Below are 17,838 nucleotides of genomic sequence, written 5' to 3' on the forward strand. Positions count from 1 at the left end.
AAATAGTATTAGGTTTGGATGTAATGAGTCAGTTTAACTTCTCTTTTACCGAGAATGGCCTTCAAATAATTTCTCATCGGAATAAAAGTAATGTAAACTTGATAACTGCTGAGTCATCTCGAAATTCTAACGTTCGTTGCGATATGGGAAATTTGAATATTGCTGTCTCATTGAAGAATGTTTATGATCCTTCGCAATCGTCTGGCGTCTCTGTTAATGTAAACAAAAGTCCCGAAAGCGGACGTAGCGCGACGTTTAATTACCTTTCACATCTGGTGAATGCTATTTCTGTCAACGAGATTGATTTATCGCATATTTCGAATGTAGAACATAAAGAAAGACTGTGTAATTTAATTAATTCGTACCAGCCTCGGAAAAATAGACAATCTGACTTCAAGATGAAAATAAATTTATGCGATGATATACCTGTCTGTCAAAATAGAAGATACATGTCTTTAGCGGAACAAAAAGTTGTTGACGATCAAATTAAGGAATGGTTAAAAGAGGGCATAATAAAACCTAGCAATTCTAATTATTCGGCGCCTATTGTTTTGTGTAACAAGCGTGATAATTCGAAACGTTTATGCGTTGACTATCGGAAATTAAATAAGAAGATTATTAAAGACAAATTTCCACTGCCTTTAATTCCGGAAGTACTTGATCGCTTAGAACAGTCAAAAGTTTTCACTACACTAGATTTGAAAAATGGCTTTTTCCATGTGGACATAGACGAAAATTGCACCAAATATACCGCATTTGTAACACATAATGGTATTTACGAATTTCTTAAAGCTCCTTTTGGTTTATGTATTAGTCCAAATGTTTTTCAAAGGTATATTTATTCAGTATTTCATGACTTGCTAAATGAGGGTGTACTAATTATTTATGTGGATGATATAGTCATACCGGCTAATGATGAAGTGGAATGTTTAGACAAATTAGAAAGAGTATTCAAAACTGCTTCGGAGTATGGATTACAAATAAATTTCAAAAAGTGCCAATTCTTAAAACGTAAAATTGAATTTTTGGGACATGTAATTGAAAACGAAACTATTCGACCATCGCTTTCCAAAACTGTTGCTGTTCGAAACTTTCCACAACCGCGTAACTGTAAACAACTACAAAGCTTTTTAGGACTAACGAGTTATTTCCGTAAATTCATTCCTCAGTATGCTAAAATAGCTAAACCTCTTAGTGACTTACTTAGAAAAGGTATTGGTTTTAAGTTCGATTCCGAACAACAGGAAACGTTTTACAGATTAAAAGAAATTCTCTCTCAAGCACCTGTTCTACGCATATTTAGGCAAGGATATCCATTAGAACTTCATACTGATGCTAGTAGTCAAGCCTTTGGTGCGGTATTACTCCAATTGTCTGATGATGGTAATTAGCACCCAATCCAGTATATGAGTAAGAAGACTTCACCGCAGCAAGAGAAACTCTGTAGTTACGAATTAGAAGCCCTTGCAGTAATAGAAGCTCTGAAGAAATTTCGAAACTATTTGTTAGGGACTAAATTCAAAATTGTAACTGATTGTAGTGCTTTTCAGAAAACTTTAGATAAGAAAGATTTAACTCCTAAGATTGCAAGATGGGCAATGTTTATTGAAGAATTCGATTATGAAATTGTACATCGTTCAGGAAGCCAAATGAAACATGCTGATGCTTTAAGTAGAAATGCTCTAATTTTGACATCATACTCATCCGATGTAACTGAGAAGATTCGGTTAGCACAACAACAGAATGAAGATGAACATGTGAAATTGATAAAGAATTTAGTTGAGAAGGGAGAAGAAAATGGATTCTTCGTGAGAAATGATATTTTGTACAAATTTGAAAATGGTAAAGATCTTCTAGTAGTGCCAGAATCCTTACAGAATAAAATCATACAGAAAGAACATAAAAAAGGTCACTTTGCTGTAGATAAAACTGTGAATGCTGTAGAGCAAGAATTCTATATTCCCAGACTGAAATGCAAAGTTGAAAAAGTAATTGCTAACTGTATAGAATGTATACTGTACAACAAGAAGCAAGGAAAAGGAGAAGGATTTCTTCATCCTGTACCGAAAGAAAACGTCCCCTTGAGTACGTATCATATCGACTTTATTGGACCTCTTCCATCAACGAACAAGAGATACCAACACATTCTAACTGTTGTCGACGCTTTTACGAAATTTACTTGGTTCTATCCAGTGAAATCACCAACTACGCAAGAAGTTATTTCAAAGTTGAAGCAACAACAGACTGTATTTGGAAATCCAGCCAGAATCATTTCAGATCGAGGTAGTGCCTTTACATCGAAAGAGTTTTCAGCGTATTGTACTGAAGAAGGTATAGAACATGTCAAAATTACTACCGGTATTCCAAGAGGTAACGGACAAATTGAGCGAATTCATAGAATTTTGATTCCTGTTTTGTCAAAATTATCACATGAAGATTCAACGAAATGGTTTAAGTATGTTCCAGATGTTCAGAGAATCATCAACAGTACGACTACGAGAAGTACGAAATATTCACCGTTTGAGCTTCTCATAGGCACGAAAATGAAGAATAAAGAAGATTTGAAAATTAGTGAGATATTGAATGAAGAATATCTAAAACAATTGATACAAGAACGTGATGAAATGAGAGAAGATGCTAAAAACAACATTTCGAATATTCAAGAAGAGAATCGAAAACAATTCAACAAGAAATGTAAGAAACCGAAACTGTACAAGATTGGCGACTTGGTAGCCATTCAAAGAACTCAATATGGGACTGGTTTGAAACTACGACCTAAGTTTCATGGACCGTATAAAATCATAGCTGTTCGATCAAATGACAGATATGAAGTCGAGAAAGTAGGATGCCATGAAGGACCAAATTTAACATCTACTGCGGCTGACCATATGAAGCCATGGTCAAATTGATTTGATGTTTGTATCAGCTCAAAGCCTAAGGACCTGATACTCTTTTTTTTTATTATCTTTGCAGGTACATGATGGTGATGTCCATTCAACAGACATCGAGGACGATGCCTCTTCAGGCTGGCCGAAGCTGTGGGAGTTATCAACCGTCCAATGCTGAATTAGAATTGCCCGTTATGACGTCATCAGTATAGCATCACCCAGCGCAGTAAGAATCATTCCAGACACCGTTGAGACCTGGTCGAGAGCGGAGGGCAGACGTGAGCAGACGGCTCACACGTCTTCAAGAGTTTATGAATTTAGATTGTGCTTTTGATGTTATGCCTTTAGGTGTAAAAGGACTGTTGGTGCATCATTATGTTAATCCTGCATACCGTTAACTTCATCTTTATATATTTTTCTTATTTACTTTTATTTCTTTCTATTAAATAAACAATTTAAATATTACTTCGTGCTCTCATGCTGTGAATTAAGTCAAAGTCTACATTAGTACCTTCTGACATTTTATCTGTATAACGTTGTATGAAGTTACAACTAAGCGAGATACTTTTTTAGACTGGTTCAGGGTCCATTTTCATAACAGTTATTATTACCCCTCGTATTGTTGTTAACACTTTTTCACCTGTGGTGTATGAATATTCAGCTTTCGGAATTAACGAAGATATATTGTGAGAGGCTTCTGATCCTCCTGCATTATTTACAGAATTTGAGACCTTAAGAAAAGATTTCCTGCTTTAGAAAGACAAGTAAATTTTCCTTTAATGTTCTTGAGTAATTCAAATTCATATATTTCTTAGCAAGATGCAATCATTCCATATGGGCTTTCATCTTCGATGGTTTCATATAATCATTCCTGAACGTTTTCCACAGATTAAAAATACTGGGAGACAATCGTTCAATCGTTTCCTGGAGATACAATGAAACCAAATATTAAATATTCTTGAGAATCCTGCTCACACTATTTTTAAAGGTTGATTAATTGAACCGTCTTACTGTACTGCACGCAAAGGGTGCGGGCAACTAATATCACAAGTGAGTCCTTATGCAAAGCCTTTAATTGTATGCTGAAGGGGGTTTCTCCAGTCCTGCCAAGTAACCGGAAATAATTTGGCTTAAAAATGAAAAAACAAAAACACATTGTAAAGAGAAGAACAGATCTGCGTCTGATTTTTTGCATCGAGAGGACACATTTGCTGTTTAAGATCCAAAATGGTTCCCCAGTTCTGCCTGGTATTAGTCCACAAATAAAAACCGACGGCGGCATTCGATATATATATAAAAGCGTCATGAAATTCGACTTTAGATGCGTGGATCACTTTGCCATATGCAAATCTGTATTCATACATATTAAAACGGATATTATTATCTAACAATTACATTTCTAAAAATTAAATTAAATTTTAAAACAGAAAAATTGATCATCGATCCCCAATAGACCCTTGGTATACTATGGATCATCTTTAAACTTCCATCGAATCGCTAGTGGTGTCTCTGGATCATACCGGGAATTCCTATCCTAGGATTTAGTTTCTCAATTGTATTTATTTCACTATTCCATTTTCGAGTTTTATTTTGCTTAGCGTCTCCTTAGCGATTGTTTAGCTAAGGGGACGCTAAACAATCGCTAAGGGGACAATCGCTTCTACTTACAAAATAATTTATTAGATGAGGATTGAATGTAATTTGTTGGCACTGAAAATGCCTACAAATTTTAGGTACCTATTGTCTTTACATTATACGAATTTTCGATTAAAACTCATTACATAATACCGAAACAGTATTGATGTATAGCGAAATTCGAGGGTTTATTGATTAAATAATTAGGTTTCTTTTCTGTAATTATTCAAACATTATATTTTATTTAAGTGTAATTTTTTTTACTTATTTTATTTAATGGGGGATTTTATTTAACAAAATTTTATTTTCTTACGTTAAGGATTGGGAACCAGTGTTTCGAAGTTATTTGGTTTATTCCTGCTTAAAAAAGGAAAAATAGAAGGAAATACATTTTTAGAATGAAGAAAGATCAGCCGTGTTAAACTATTCCCGGCGCCATTTTTTTCCTTCATTTCTTACTTCTTCCATCTCGTAATTTCTAGAATATTTATTCTTGCCGTTGACATTGTTTCTGGATGTGCGTACATGCTTACCTTGACGAAAGTTGGGTGATTGTGGGAAGGGATACTTTCAAAGGTCACGGGTTTTGGGTTTTGCCGAATTTTGCTTTGGCTTTCATTTTGACTTGCGCGCGAGTTGTTTGGACAGGTTTTGGCGCAAAATGTAAATTAATGTGTGGATGGGTGGAATGAAATTTTGAGATTTTCGTAATTTGTCAACTAGGCCGTTTTTTTTTTCGTTCCCCTGAAAATTTTGACGAGGACACACTTCTGTTTTGGACGTTGAGGTGGTAGGAGCGGAATATTTCCAGTCTACGGTACTACAGAAGCAAAATTATTTTTCCAGGCGGTTCCTTTGAATGAGCATTGCTTGAGGACGTGAGTTTTTCGGGACTACACGTCGAAATTAAGATAGCTGAGCATCCTGAAAAGGGAAAAGTAAGTAAAGTTGACGATCTGGCGGCTGATACGTAATTCTTGAGTTTCCTCTAAGAGAAAACTCTTCTAAAAGCAAATTATTCTAAGTGCCAATTCTTTTAAGTGCAAATTCTTCAACGTACAAATTTGTCTACGTCCAAATTCTAGCGTTGACGGTCGGGCAGCTGATACATCATTCTTGTGTTTCTTCTCCGTAAAAATTCTCCGAAGTCCAGATTCTTCAAAGGCTTCTGCGAGCAAACTCTTCTACGGAGAATTTACTTCGACAGAGAAAGCTTCTACATGAAAATGATTCTTGTCCCTGATTCAGCTGGTTTCAGTCTTCTTTACTTGGCTTAAAGATACCTTCATTTCTTTCTTTCTTTGGTGGGACTGACATTAACAAATTCTTTTTATTTAGTTTCTAACTGGATAAAAGATCATACAAGTATTGCCCTTGTGCTGAAACCTAAAACGTAGAAATAATGGGTACCTAAATCATCGTGAAAATCAAGTCTTTCAAGTTGTCAGTCTTATATTTTAAAAACATGACCAGAAATATGTACGCGCAGTGATCTTCTATACGCGAAGACTATTTTGTATACTGAAGCAGAAATTAAGGTTAAGCGCACCTGTTTCATTTCTTAAGCATAATTATATTCTTGTCATTCTATTAATGCGTGCCGATCGTGTATTAAATTAAATTCCTGACATTCTATTAATGTGTTAATATAAGGAGTAATGTTAATTGGGTACCCTCCTTCGCCTGTTTCGGCTCAGGATCTGACTGTATTTCCATTTTTGTTTCCTCTCCCGAGAGACCATGTGAATTTTAGTGTTTATCTGAAATAATTAAAAAGATGCTTCTGCCTTAGGTCAATAAATTATACACTCAAAATTTGTTATTCTATAATTTCAGTTATTTCTGGAAAAAGGAGGAAGGCCATGCGGGAAGTCGAAATTTTTATCGTAGGTTAAGATTGTATGAAATGTGTAAGAAAAGAGAATTGTATACCTGAATTATTAATCACGGCAGTCTAAAATACTCTAATACCTTTAACTATGAATTGTTTGATATTTCAGGAATCACTGTCTTGCTTAACACAGAGAAAATCTTTTAAATTAACCCAGAAAGTAAATGTCAAGTCTGAGTTTATCAATTCTTTTTAGCTTATTATTATTATTATTTTACTTTTGTGATGAATCTAATTATTATGCTTGCCACAGAGTTCAGCTAAGTCATTTGAATGTCCGTTCCAAATGTGTGTCCAGCCATTCAACAATCGCGAACCCTGTCTTAACTAAACGCAATATAGATGTGTAGAATTATTAGTTTATTTTGATGCTGAAGGCGTAAAATATGAGCCTGGACCTCTCGAATACGCGCCGAGAGTGCTAACTGTTACACCAAGAGGGCATGCAGAAAGGAGAAGGAAACCCTTTTAAAGAGCGACTGGGGATTACAGGACCCAACCGCCAAATTCTGGTGGTGAGGGATCATCAACCATCACCTTTTTTAGTTCGGGCCTCACTGTAGAGTTATTAGGTTATTTTGAAGCAGGAGAAGTGAAAAATGAACAATGCCCTAGCCGGGACTCGAACCTCGGACCTCTCGAATACGCGCCGAGCGTGCTGACAATTACACCACGAACGCATGCTAAGAAGGCGGGAGAAATACCCTATAGATGTACTAACCGCTTAACGGCTTGTCTTTGTAATTTTTGTTTTTTTAGTTTTAGTGTAAGGTAGTAAGGTTCTATCCAGTCACCAAAAAGGCACCACATGCTGCATCTTCCCCGTATAGAAGATCACTGCAGGTACATATTTGTGGCCATGATTTTAGAACATACGACTGATATTTTAAAAGAACCGATTCCTTGCCACAGAAAATTAAGTTATATGTCAGTTTATTAGAATGGTCGACTGATTGGATTTAGTATGAGTTTTGTGTGAGAATAAAATGTTTGTTTAATCAAGTTAATGTTTAATAAACAAATATTTGTTTCAAAATCGTTGAAGGTTTGGTGTTCGGCTGGTACCTGACGTCTAGGCGTTTACCGAGCCCCATCCCTGCTAGGCTATTAAACATGGCAACGACAGCTCCGGCAGGTGATCGAATCATTTTAATTTTGTTTTCCGTTTCACAGGTTTCGTTTCGTGAAAAGCACACAAAATAAAGGCCAACCTCAATAACAATCTCAAATGAGGCGGGTAAAAGTACTGCGCGTTGATGATGACACATGTTGCGATGGCAGATCGGGAGAGGCGGAAAGGTCTTGAAGTATTTATTTCAATGTAAGATATTATAGTGGATCGCCATTTTGCTACTAAGGATAACTTAGAGTTGAAACTACTAAAGTTAATCTTTTAGAAGAATTCGAAGATAAAATGCTGGTGCAAGAGTTTTATACATCTTAATCATGTATCATTGCTTTTTTTATACCAAATGCCACTTTCTACAATGGAGAAATAGAAGTTATCAGATTGGGAGCTGAACATGTAATCACAAGAGCAGAAATCTTTGAAAATGCTGTAATATATCCTGGTATGACCCAAATTTAGGCTGTTTCTTCAAACTCATACGTAAACTTAACACATCTAAAGCAGTTACATGCTATCTTAGAATCCTTAAAACTGGACATGATACTGTCTTTCAGCGCATGCTTTTCGCACTTTCATCTCTTTGGCAAAAAGGTTGCTCATTTTTAGCAAACACTGTCGTTGGTTGAAATTGCGCAATCACCTTTACGTGTAATATCCTTTTCAACTATACGGAGACTTCTAGAAAAAGATAAATGTACGTTATAAAACTAAAAAAATAGAAAAAAAATTCAAACAAACGAAGGGAGCACTTACTTGATAAAATTTCTAGTTTAATAAAAGAACATGCTATGCCCGTTTTCTTTTCAAAGACGGGGTATGACTGTAGAGTAAATTACTTACGCACATTTCTATTATTTTCTATTCTTAACTGTATAGCGAGCGATGCCGAAGTTAAGCAAATGCAAAACATATTGAAACTGATCATATTTAGTAAAAAATAGTTTTGAAAGGTACTGCCGTGTTAAGAATATTATTCAAACCTTACATGGTGGTTGGGCATCCTAAACTGTATTTTAATCTTTTTTCACTTAGTGTGCTTTAAAAGTTTCATTTTAACTTTTGGATGTTTTTGATTCTTTTTATGCTTGTGTGCATTTTGACACACTAGTGAATAATCTTGTATTATCAACTATTGCTAGAAGAAAAACTGAAAAAATTTCCAGAAGGAAAATTTAATTTTGATTATTAATTTCATTTTAATTTAAAATTTACTCCGAATCTGAACTAGCAGTACTTTTAGTTTTATTAACATTCTCCTGTTTTGCATATTGCAATAAGTTTCCATTTGAATGTGTCCAGATTTTAATACCCCGCAGGTAAATTTATGTATAATATGTAAGTCAAAGATAGATTTGAATTAATTTCAATTAATTGTTAAAATCTGAATTTCTTCTGAAATATTCTAAAATAATAAAACTGGATTTACATATACTTTTGTTCAATTTTCATTAGTCGAGGTTCCGGTGATTAAATATTTATGCCCGAATGAAAATGAAAGACTGGACAACCTACACACTTTGGAGGCAATGTCATAAAGAAAAATATTTCTAATGGCATATTATCAAGAATTTCTAGAAACTTCTGTCTCCCACTCTCAAGTCTGGAATGCTGCAATATCAGTGAGAAAAAAACGTTTTCTTGAAAACTTGTATTATTTTTGCGTCTTTACAACAATTTTAAGAAAATTCAAATTAAGACTGTTAGCTGAGAATTCTATAACGCATAAATGAAGGTTTTGTTTCTTGCATCAACTGTCGGAGGAATTAGAAGTATATTTAATCCGATTATACTTTCTATAAAGCGGATTAAAATGTTCCTCAGTACATTTGTTTTAAATTTCAAGGCACTGCGGTTTTGTTGATCTTCGATAACATGTTGCCCTTTTGAAAATGTCATCTATATAAACAAATTAGAGCATCTGCTTGCTCTAATCTGATATTTGTACATATTCATCGTTTCTTTTAGATTTGTCTGCATTTTTAAGCTTAAGTGTTCATTGAAAAATAAGAGTAAATTTAACTTCTTGTATAAGAAAAGTCTAGCAGGGTCGCACTGTCGAACTTATAGGGTAAATGAAACAGAAGATAAATTGGTAGAGATGCGCTCCATATTTCGCAAAAGAAACAGGTAAAGTGGCCATGAAAATCCTTTTGGAGTTTTTGTTTTGGTGCATAATGTCATATAGCCCAATGCAATTCTTGTTTTCATTTAAAGCTCCGAAAGATTTAATTAGCTAAAATAAAAAATAAATATGAATTTATCTAATATAATTAATTATAGCTGAAACTGTGCAGCTTGAAAATTGATCTAAACTACATAAAGAAAAGAAAAGGAATAATTTCTTACATCCAGAGAAAAGTTTACATCATAGGCCTCTTCTCTGCATAGGTGTATGCATATGCAGAGAGAGATCCTGAAAACCTCAAAACAGTATCTGCCTTTAATAAGTTTCTCTAAACTCCTTTCATTCCAAAATTTATAGTTGTCATATAATTCTTACATGAAGCACATAACTTACATAAGGCTTTGCCAATAGTAATTTTACAAGATAAAATATTAACCAAGCAGAATAAAGCAAACCGGAAATAATTCTTGAGAAGTGAAAATCAATTCGATTTGAACCCTATTTTCAATCTCGGACACCTTACTTTCTCTTTCTACTTCTTTTACTATCTAGTCTGCCGTTTTGTTTATCTTCAAATAAATTTCAAAACTGAGCACAGTACTTATGTAGTTCTTAAAGAACATGCACTTTATGCACTAGTGTTACTGTGTTGGCTAATGAAATGTTGGCGAATGAAAATAAAGAAATATTAGTTTCGTCAATACGCATTAAGATCTCCAAGATCATTGGTTTTGGCGACAGATCTTGGCTTTTAAATAGCCAGGCACACAATCCATCACGCCTTAAACCATGTCCTCCGTTGCGACATGAACTTCTAAATCATCAGATATTTCAAAGAATTTAGCAGAATTTATTTATCTTCACTAGAACACTTTGGAAATTCGAGTGTAAAGTTCGCGTTCAGAATTAAGGATTTTTGCTCTGATCTGCAAATTTTAAGTTCTTCAACATGATGTCTGCATAATTTTCCCACCATCTCATCAAATCCTGTATAAGACTTCCATGTCGATCGTTGGAATAAAGTTCAGTTATCAAGAAAAGAAAAACAAATCTTATCATACCTTCCCAATTAGTATTCCAAATCTTCGAAAGTTAAGCAGCATGTTTATTACTATCTACAAAATTATTTAATGAGTGTTTAAAACACGCAGCATTTCAGTGATCTGAAATTCTAGTCTGAAATTCTGGTCGTCAGTTCTATTTCTACAAGAATGTGCCTTGAGCTGCCTATGCGAAAAGGTTTTTACTTCTGAGTTTTATGTTTCATTCGTCATATCAAAACTCAGTATTAGATTTATATTCGAGTTAACTTAATGCTGCTGATTATCTGCGAAAGAAAATTATTGGGTTTTAAGCTGAAGACCTAAGTGCAGGAACCATTTATGTCACTTTTTTATGAAAATTGCATTAATAATGCTATCTAGCGGAGAACAGGAATAAATTTTACATATGAATCGCCTCAGGGAGAACATTATTAATGTCCGTAACTGTAACCGAGGAGAGATTTTGCATACTGGTGTTTTAGCAAGCACCAAGACGGAAGAAATATTTATGTCCAACTTCCTTGGATCTAGCTTATTCGTTTATTAATTCTTCAGTAGTGCTTGTGAACATGGAAAATAAAGATTCTAGTGGACGTCTTGACTCAGTGTCCGAGTTATCTGCCGAAAAGAGGGGAAAAACAGGAAGATTTCGCGATGTTATAAATGTTTTAAGAGCAATCACACGTCACAGGGACCTGTTTGTAAATGCAGACTTTTCCAATGTTTTTCTTCAGTTTGTAATGGTGGAAAGCAGAGAATTCTCAAAGCTTTTAATGAATTTGAGACTTATACTAATACCCAAAACCATTATCTTAGTTTTTTCTGTGATGCACTTCTTGTTCGGTAAACGAAGGAGTTCCGCACGCATATTTCACAAGTGCACATCAGCGCAGCCACTGAGGGAGGGGTTTCGAAAATGGACCAATGAACTGCTATTGCTCTTGTGACGCTAAATCTTCGTGCATGTGAGCGTATGTTGTTTACGTTTTAATTTGCATTTGTTTCGCAGTTATAAATATATGGCGTAATAGTAGAAAATCTCCTAGTGCTTTCGTTTTCTGAGTTTGATTAATCGCTGACATTTCACTTTCGCAATTTTTATCACTCATTAATATTAAGATTGATGTTCACGGTATATTATCTGGATTAAGAGAATTCAAGTGTATAATTTTTTTAATTGAGCTGAGAATGACTGAATGTGTTACAATGAATCTAGTGTTTTCTTATTTCAGTGCTTGCATTCTTTTAATTTTTAAAGTGTAAGATTCAGAACACATATGATATGATTATATCCATTGTTAACATTAAAAACTATACATGAATAAATTGAATATACTCATTGTGAGTACGATAAATTCACTCTGTTTGATGAGTGTTCTTGTCTAGACAGTACATTTCAGAACGAGCATTTATTAAATGTGAAATTTAACGCACTAAATGTATACGAATGCAAAGTAGTAAAGTTCACTTTGAATAAAATTCTGAATTGGTTATTATTATAGAACATATTTTTCATATAGACTGCAATAAAAAGTGCTGACTGCTATTTACATATATAACTGGTGTAAATATTTTTTTATATGCATAGTTTTATGTAAAGATTGCATTTGGGCTCAGATGTTTATCACATATTTCTTCTTCATCTTATTTAAGTAATATTTCACCTCGATATTTTCGCAAAGCATCCAACATGTGTTTGTATTTATTTCAACCAGGTAATGAAATCTTCCTATATTTGATCTAACTTCGCAATGAAACGTTTCAGAAGCAATCGACGATGCTTTAATTATTTTGTACAGAAAATTGCGTGGCAGAATATTTTCAACCATCTTGCTTAAATCTTAAAGCACGCGAAAGGTCATGTGACATGACAGAAATATTACTGGATGCTCATTGGTCCATCCTAGAAGCCACTCCCTCGGTGGCTACACAGATGTTCACTTGTGAAATATGCGTCCCGCACGGTGCATTCTTTCTTATTCAGCATGTTATTTTCAAGACGGGAAATGTGGGATGCTGAATGATGAACATGTTGGAGGGTGGTTTTGTAGCTCCGTTTCGTTACTTCGTGTTTTAATAGTGTTGGGTTTATGTGTGTTAAACAATGATTGGGCTCCCATATGTAAGTTTGTGATTTCACCATTTCTGTTGTGTGTGGACAGACAATGGATTTCGAGTTGCTGTATGTGAAGGGACTGTGGTTTTTGTTAGCTTCGCCTTGTTACCTCGTGTTTTAACATTGCTGGATTCTCATGTGTTGTACAGTGATTTTCCTCTGGTAGTGAGATTGTGATTTCATCATTTCTATTGCGTTTGAATTAAGGAAAATGGAGTGTAATGGATTACCCCTTTATCTCTTACGGATATTATGACTACTGCAGCTCATTCCCAGGCGACAGGACTCTCGGATGATGTTTGGGGTGGATATCGTACAGACGAAAACTGGCAAGAACTTATTAATAAGGAAGTGCACGCTGTAATGATTATGTGTGTGCCAAACATCAAATTGTAAGACTCCGTACGGACATAAAAGCAAAGCATCACTTATGTGTTGATACTTCAAAGTTTATAAAATCGGAAAAGAAAATACTGGCTTACCTGATATACTTCAAAAGAACGCAAATTTCCTCAAGGATTTATGGAGATTTATAAAGTTAAGTGATATTCTTTTGGTGCTTCAAATCTTGAATTTGCTAACTGTTCCATAATTGATCTTATAATACTAAAACTTGTTAATGATGTTAAAAGTGCTAATTCTAATGCTGTATATAATCTTGGTTTAAATATGGTGTCAAGAATGACTGTGTCTTAGATAATGAACGATAAAGGTACAGGTAAACCTAAAAAACCATTTAAGAAAATTAGTAAGCGGGCTATTTACTGACTCCAATGATGCGGGTGGCTCCATTTAACCTAAAAGCACGACTAGAGCATCAAAACTAATTAAAAAGTGTTGATTTACTTACTAGAAACAAATATGATGCTCTTGCAATTGATAATATTAATGGTCACAATATTTCTACTGATGTTTTTTAAATGGCGACTGAGAATTAGGGGACCCAATTTTCAGTTCGGGTGCCACTTTACTATTTTTTCATGTCCTTGCATAATACTTTAAAAATTCAGTCAGTTCACTTAATTTTGGAATGTTCTCTTTTTTTTTGGTTATTATTATAGAACATATTTTTCATATAGACTGCAATAAAAAGTGCTGACTGCTATTTACATATATAACTGGTGTAAATATTTTTTTATATGCATAGTTTTATGTAAAGATTGCATTTGGGCTCAGATGTTTATCACATATTTCTTCTTCATCTTATTTAAGTAATATTTCACCTCGATATTTTCGCAAAGCATCCAACATGTGTTTGTATTTATTTCAACCAGGTAATGAAATCTTCCTATATTTGATCTAACTTCGCAATGAAACGTTTCAGAAGCAATCGACGATGCTTTAATTATTTTGTACAGAAAATTGCGTGGCAGAATATTTTCAACCATCTTGCTTAAATCTTAAAGCACGCGAAAGGTCATGTGACATGACAGAAATATTACTGGATGCTCATTGGTCCATCCTAGAAGCCACTCCCTCGGTGGCTACACAGATGTTCACTTGTGAAATATGCGTCCCGCACGGTGCATTCTTTCTTATTCAGCATGTTATTTTCAAGACGGGAAATGTGGGATGCTGAATGATGAACATGTTGGAGGGTGGTTTTGTAGCTCCGTTTCGTTACTTCGTGTTTTAATAGTGTTGGGTTTATGTGTGTTAAACAATGATTGGGCTCCCATATGTAAGTTTGTGATTTCACCATTTCTGTTGTGTGTGGACAGACAATGGATTTCGAGTTGCTGTATGTGAAGGGACTGTGGTTTTTGTTAGCTTCGCCTTGTTACCTCGTGTTTTAACATTGCTGGATTCTCATGTGTTGTACAGTGATTTTCCTCTGGTAGTGAGATTGTGATTTCATCATTTCTATTGCGTTTGAATTAAGGAAAATGGAGTGTAATGGATTACCCCTTTATCTCTTACGGATATTATGACTACTGCAGCTCATTCCCAGGCGACAGGACTCTCGGATGATGTTTGGGGTGGATATCGTACAGACGAAAACTGGCAAGAACTTATTAATAAGGAAGTGCACGCTGTAATGATTATGTGTGTGCCAAACATCAAATTGTAAGACTCCGTACGGACATAAAAGCAAAGCATCACTTATGTGTTGATACTTCAAAGTTTATAAAATCGGAAAAGAAAATACTGGCTTACCTGATATACTTCAAAAGAACGCAAATTTCCTCAAGGATTTATGGAGATTTATAAAGTTAAGTGATATTCTTTTGGTGCTTCAAATCTTGAATTTGCTAACTGTTCCATAATTGATCTTATAATACTAAAACTTGTTAATGATGTTAAAAGTGCTAATTCTAATGCTGTATATAATCTTGGTTTAAATATGGTGTCAAGAATGACTGTGTCTTAGATAATGAACGATAAAGGTACAGGTAAACCTAAAAAACCATTTAAGAAAATTAGTAAGCGGGCTATTTACTGACTCCAATGATGCGGGTGGCTCCATTTAACCTAAAAGCACGACTAGAGCATCAAAACTAATTAAAAAGTGTTGATTTACTTACTAGAAACAAATATGATGCTCTTGCAATTGATAATATTAATGGTCACAATATTTCTACTGATGTTTTTTAAATGGCGACTGAGAATTAGGGGACCCAATTTTCAGTTCGGGTGCCACTTTACTATTTTTTCATGTCCTTGCATAATACTTTAAAAATTCAGTCAGTTCACTTAATTTTGGAATGTTCTCTTTTTTTAACAGTCTTTACCACCAGAATTTAATTGATGAATCTAATTTTTACTAATAATATATCACCAATGTTCTCTATTTTCTCTTGTATTCCCTCCAAACCACGAATTTTATTCACCGTAGCCACTAAGCTTAGAATTGTGGAAGCTGATTGATTTCGAATTGAAGGTAATGAAAATAACCTTCTAATCTGTTCAAATATTAATCACGTTTATTTGAGTAACGATCCTTCAGTAATTACCACGCTATGATATAATTGTTATCCATTACTGCCTGTACAATACGATATGCGTCACGTTTTAATAAAGATTTTAAATACTGTGTAGAGTTATTAGGTTTTCTTTGAAGTAGGAATCATAAATGAGCAATACCTTCGCCGGACGCGATCTCTCGAATACACGCTAAGTGTGCCCCCGAAGGCATGTTGAAAGGAGGGAGAAAACACCTTATAAGTGTAATTTTCAGAATTTGATAGCTTAGGATTACTATGCATTAAAAAGGTCATTAAAAGTTATCCACTCCTGCAAATTTTTACTAAATGTCGGCGAGTTTAATTTTGGAAGCTTAACACTTTCTGAAGATCTTTGGGAGCTTAACCTCTATCTCCGACTTAAAACACAATTAAGTACCTCACATTTTCTATTTAATTTTAATGTTATATCATCATACAGACTTTTTATATGCTAAACTGTTCCTCAACGTAAAATACCTGTGGAATTGCTTGGATACCTGAAGCACCTGAAAGTGTATCCTTTTCAATGTGTTTTTTCTTATTATTTAAAAGCTACTATAGGGATTAGAGGTGTATTGAGTACAATATGTTGCTTATTAATATATTCTGCTCAGTTTTACTACTGGTTTTACCATACGCATTTAACAGTACTGGTGTTAATCATATACACTAGTTCTATACCTAGTTTTAACCCTACACATTAAAAAAGAATGTTGTGAAAGGCATTTGTTATTGAATAAAAATAAATATTTATGTGATATGCTTCTAGCATAAGTTGAAAGAATTATTGTATTTGTGTTTTCCCCAGCTCCAAAATTTCTAAATCGCTGTACTAGTGAAACCCGAATTAAAATTTGGTGAATGATAATTCATCTGCAGTAGGATTTAGAGACTGGATCCTTTATTCGCCGGTTGCCTTTAAGTGGTAGAGAAAACAAGGTATTTTCTCCTTGCTTATCGCGTATCTTCGAGTTTTAATTGGAAAGCACGGTTGGCTACCATTCGAATCCCTATAAATTTATTTGTTGATTTTTCGTGTTTCTTTCTTCAGTAAATTTAATTACGTTACCATGCTGTCATTAAAATTTAGAAAAGAACATCGTTTATTGAACAGTATCTTAGAAAATGAATTCCTTCAAGAATTTTTTAATTTTATTTGAAAATTTTACACAAAATTTCTTAATAAACATGTCTTAATTAAGAAAGTTTTTAACAAGTTTCAGCAAAGAAATTTTAGGTTTTTAAAAATACGCACTTACTTCGGTGAAAAAACAATTCCATATGGATATGCCTTCTCTAGGATAAGTTGCGAAAACCCAAGCGGTTCTGTTTTCACCGACAACTGTTTTCATTGGATCGAAAACGTAGAAACCATCTGAAGAAAGTGAATAAATTTAGTTAATAACAAAATTCAGTTTTAAGTCAGAAAAAGTATACGAAGCAAAACAGAGAAATAAATTTTACTTTCAGTTTGTTGTCTAAATAATTAAACTGAGTTTATTTTCCACTGGCAATTTTAACCAGTGTAACCTTGTGTATTTGTAAACCTTGCTAATTTAAAAAATAATATATTATTTCGAAATTGTTTCCTTACTGGCATTACAATTCGTATTCAGAAATAAATAATAACAGAAAAAAATGTTTAAACTTAATCAATAAGCTTCTGAAAGCATAAGGGTTTGATTATTCATTTAGTGCTGCTGTCGTAGATTTAACTCTGGTGAATTCTGCTGCTCATTATTCAACGTTTGAGATATATTGCCTCAATTTACAGTCATGAATAAAATTTAGATACCTTCAAGTAAACGTTTCTCCCGCATATATACTTCCAGAACTCCTTAGAGAAATTTCTTTTGAGGCAAAGCTATAAGACATACAAACATTCTATCGACGTTTTTCTTGATAGGATATTTCCAACTCCTTTATCATTCAACACGATAGAAATTTCTATTGAAAGTTTTTTAAAGTAACTTTGAACGACTGGGGCATTTCATAGCATTTGATGCATTGCTTTAATCTCTTTTAAATGCATTCAGATTAAAAGTTATTAAGATATTTTAAAATTC

The 17,838-nt window shown here is 34.1% G+C and overlaps 1 protein-coding gene across 1 annotated transcript in view; it reads right to left on the reverse strand.

Annotated features, from left to right (window-relative positions):
• LOC118186515 (aquaporin-9-like) overlaps positions 1-17,838 on the reverse strand; it is a 118,197-nt gene that overhangs the window by 18,461 nt on the left and 81,898 nt on the right. The window contains exon 4 of the mRNA XM_035356624.2: positions 17,032-17,147. Coding sequence (XP_035212515.1) covers positions 17,032-17,147 — 116 coding nt within the window. The remainder of the gene's footprint in view (positions 1-17,031; positions 17,148-17,838) is intronic.

The sequence above is a fragment of the Stegodyphus dumicola genome, chromosome 4, assembly GCF_044657685.1.
Source record: "Stegodyphus dumicola isolate Sdum_Otavi_A_Nest chromosome 4, ASM4465768v1".
In the NCBI taxonomy this organism is placed as follows: domain Eukaryota; kingdom Metazoa; phylum Arthropoda; class Arachnida; order Araneae; family Eresidae; genus Stegodyphus; species Stegodyphus dumicola.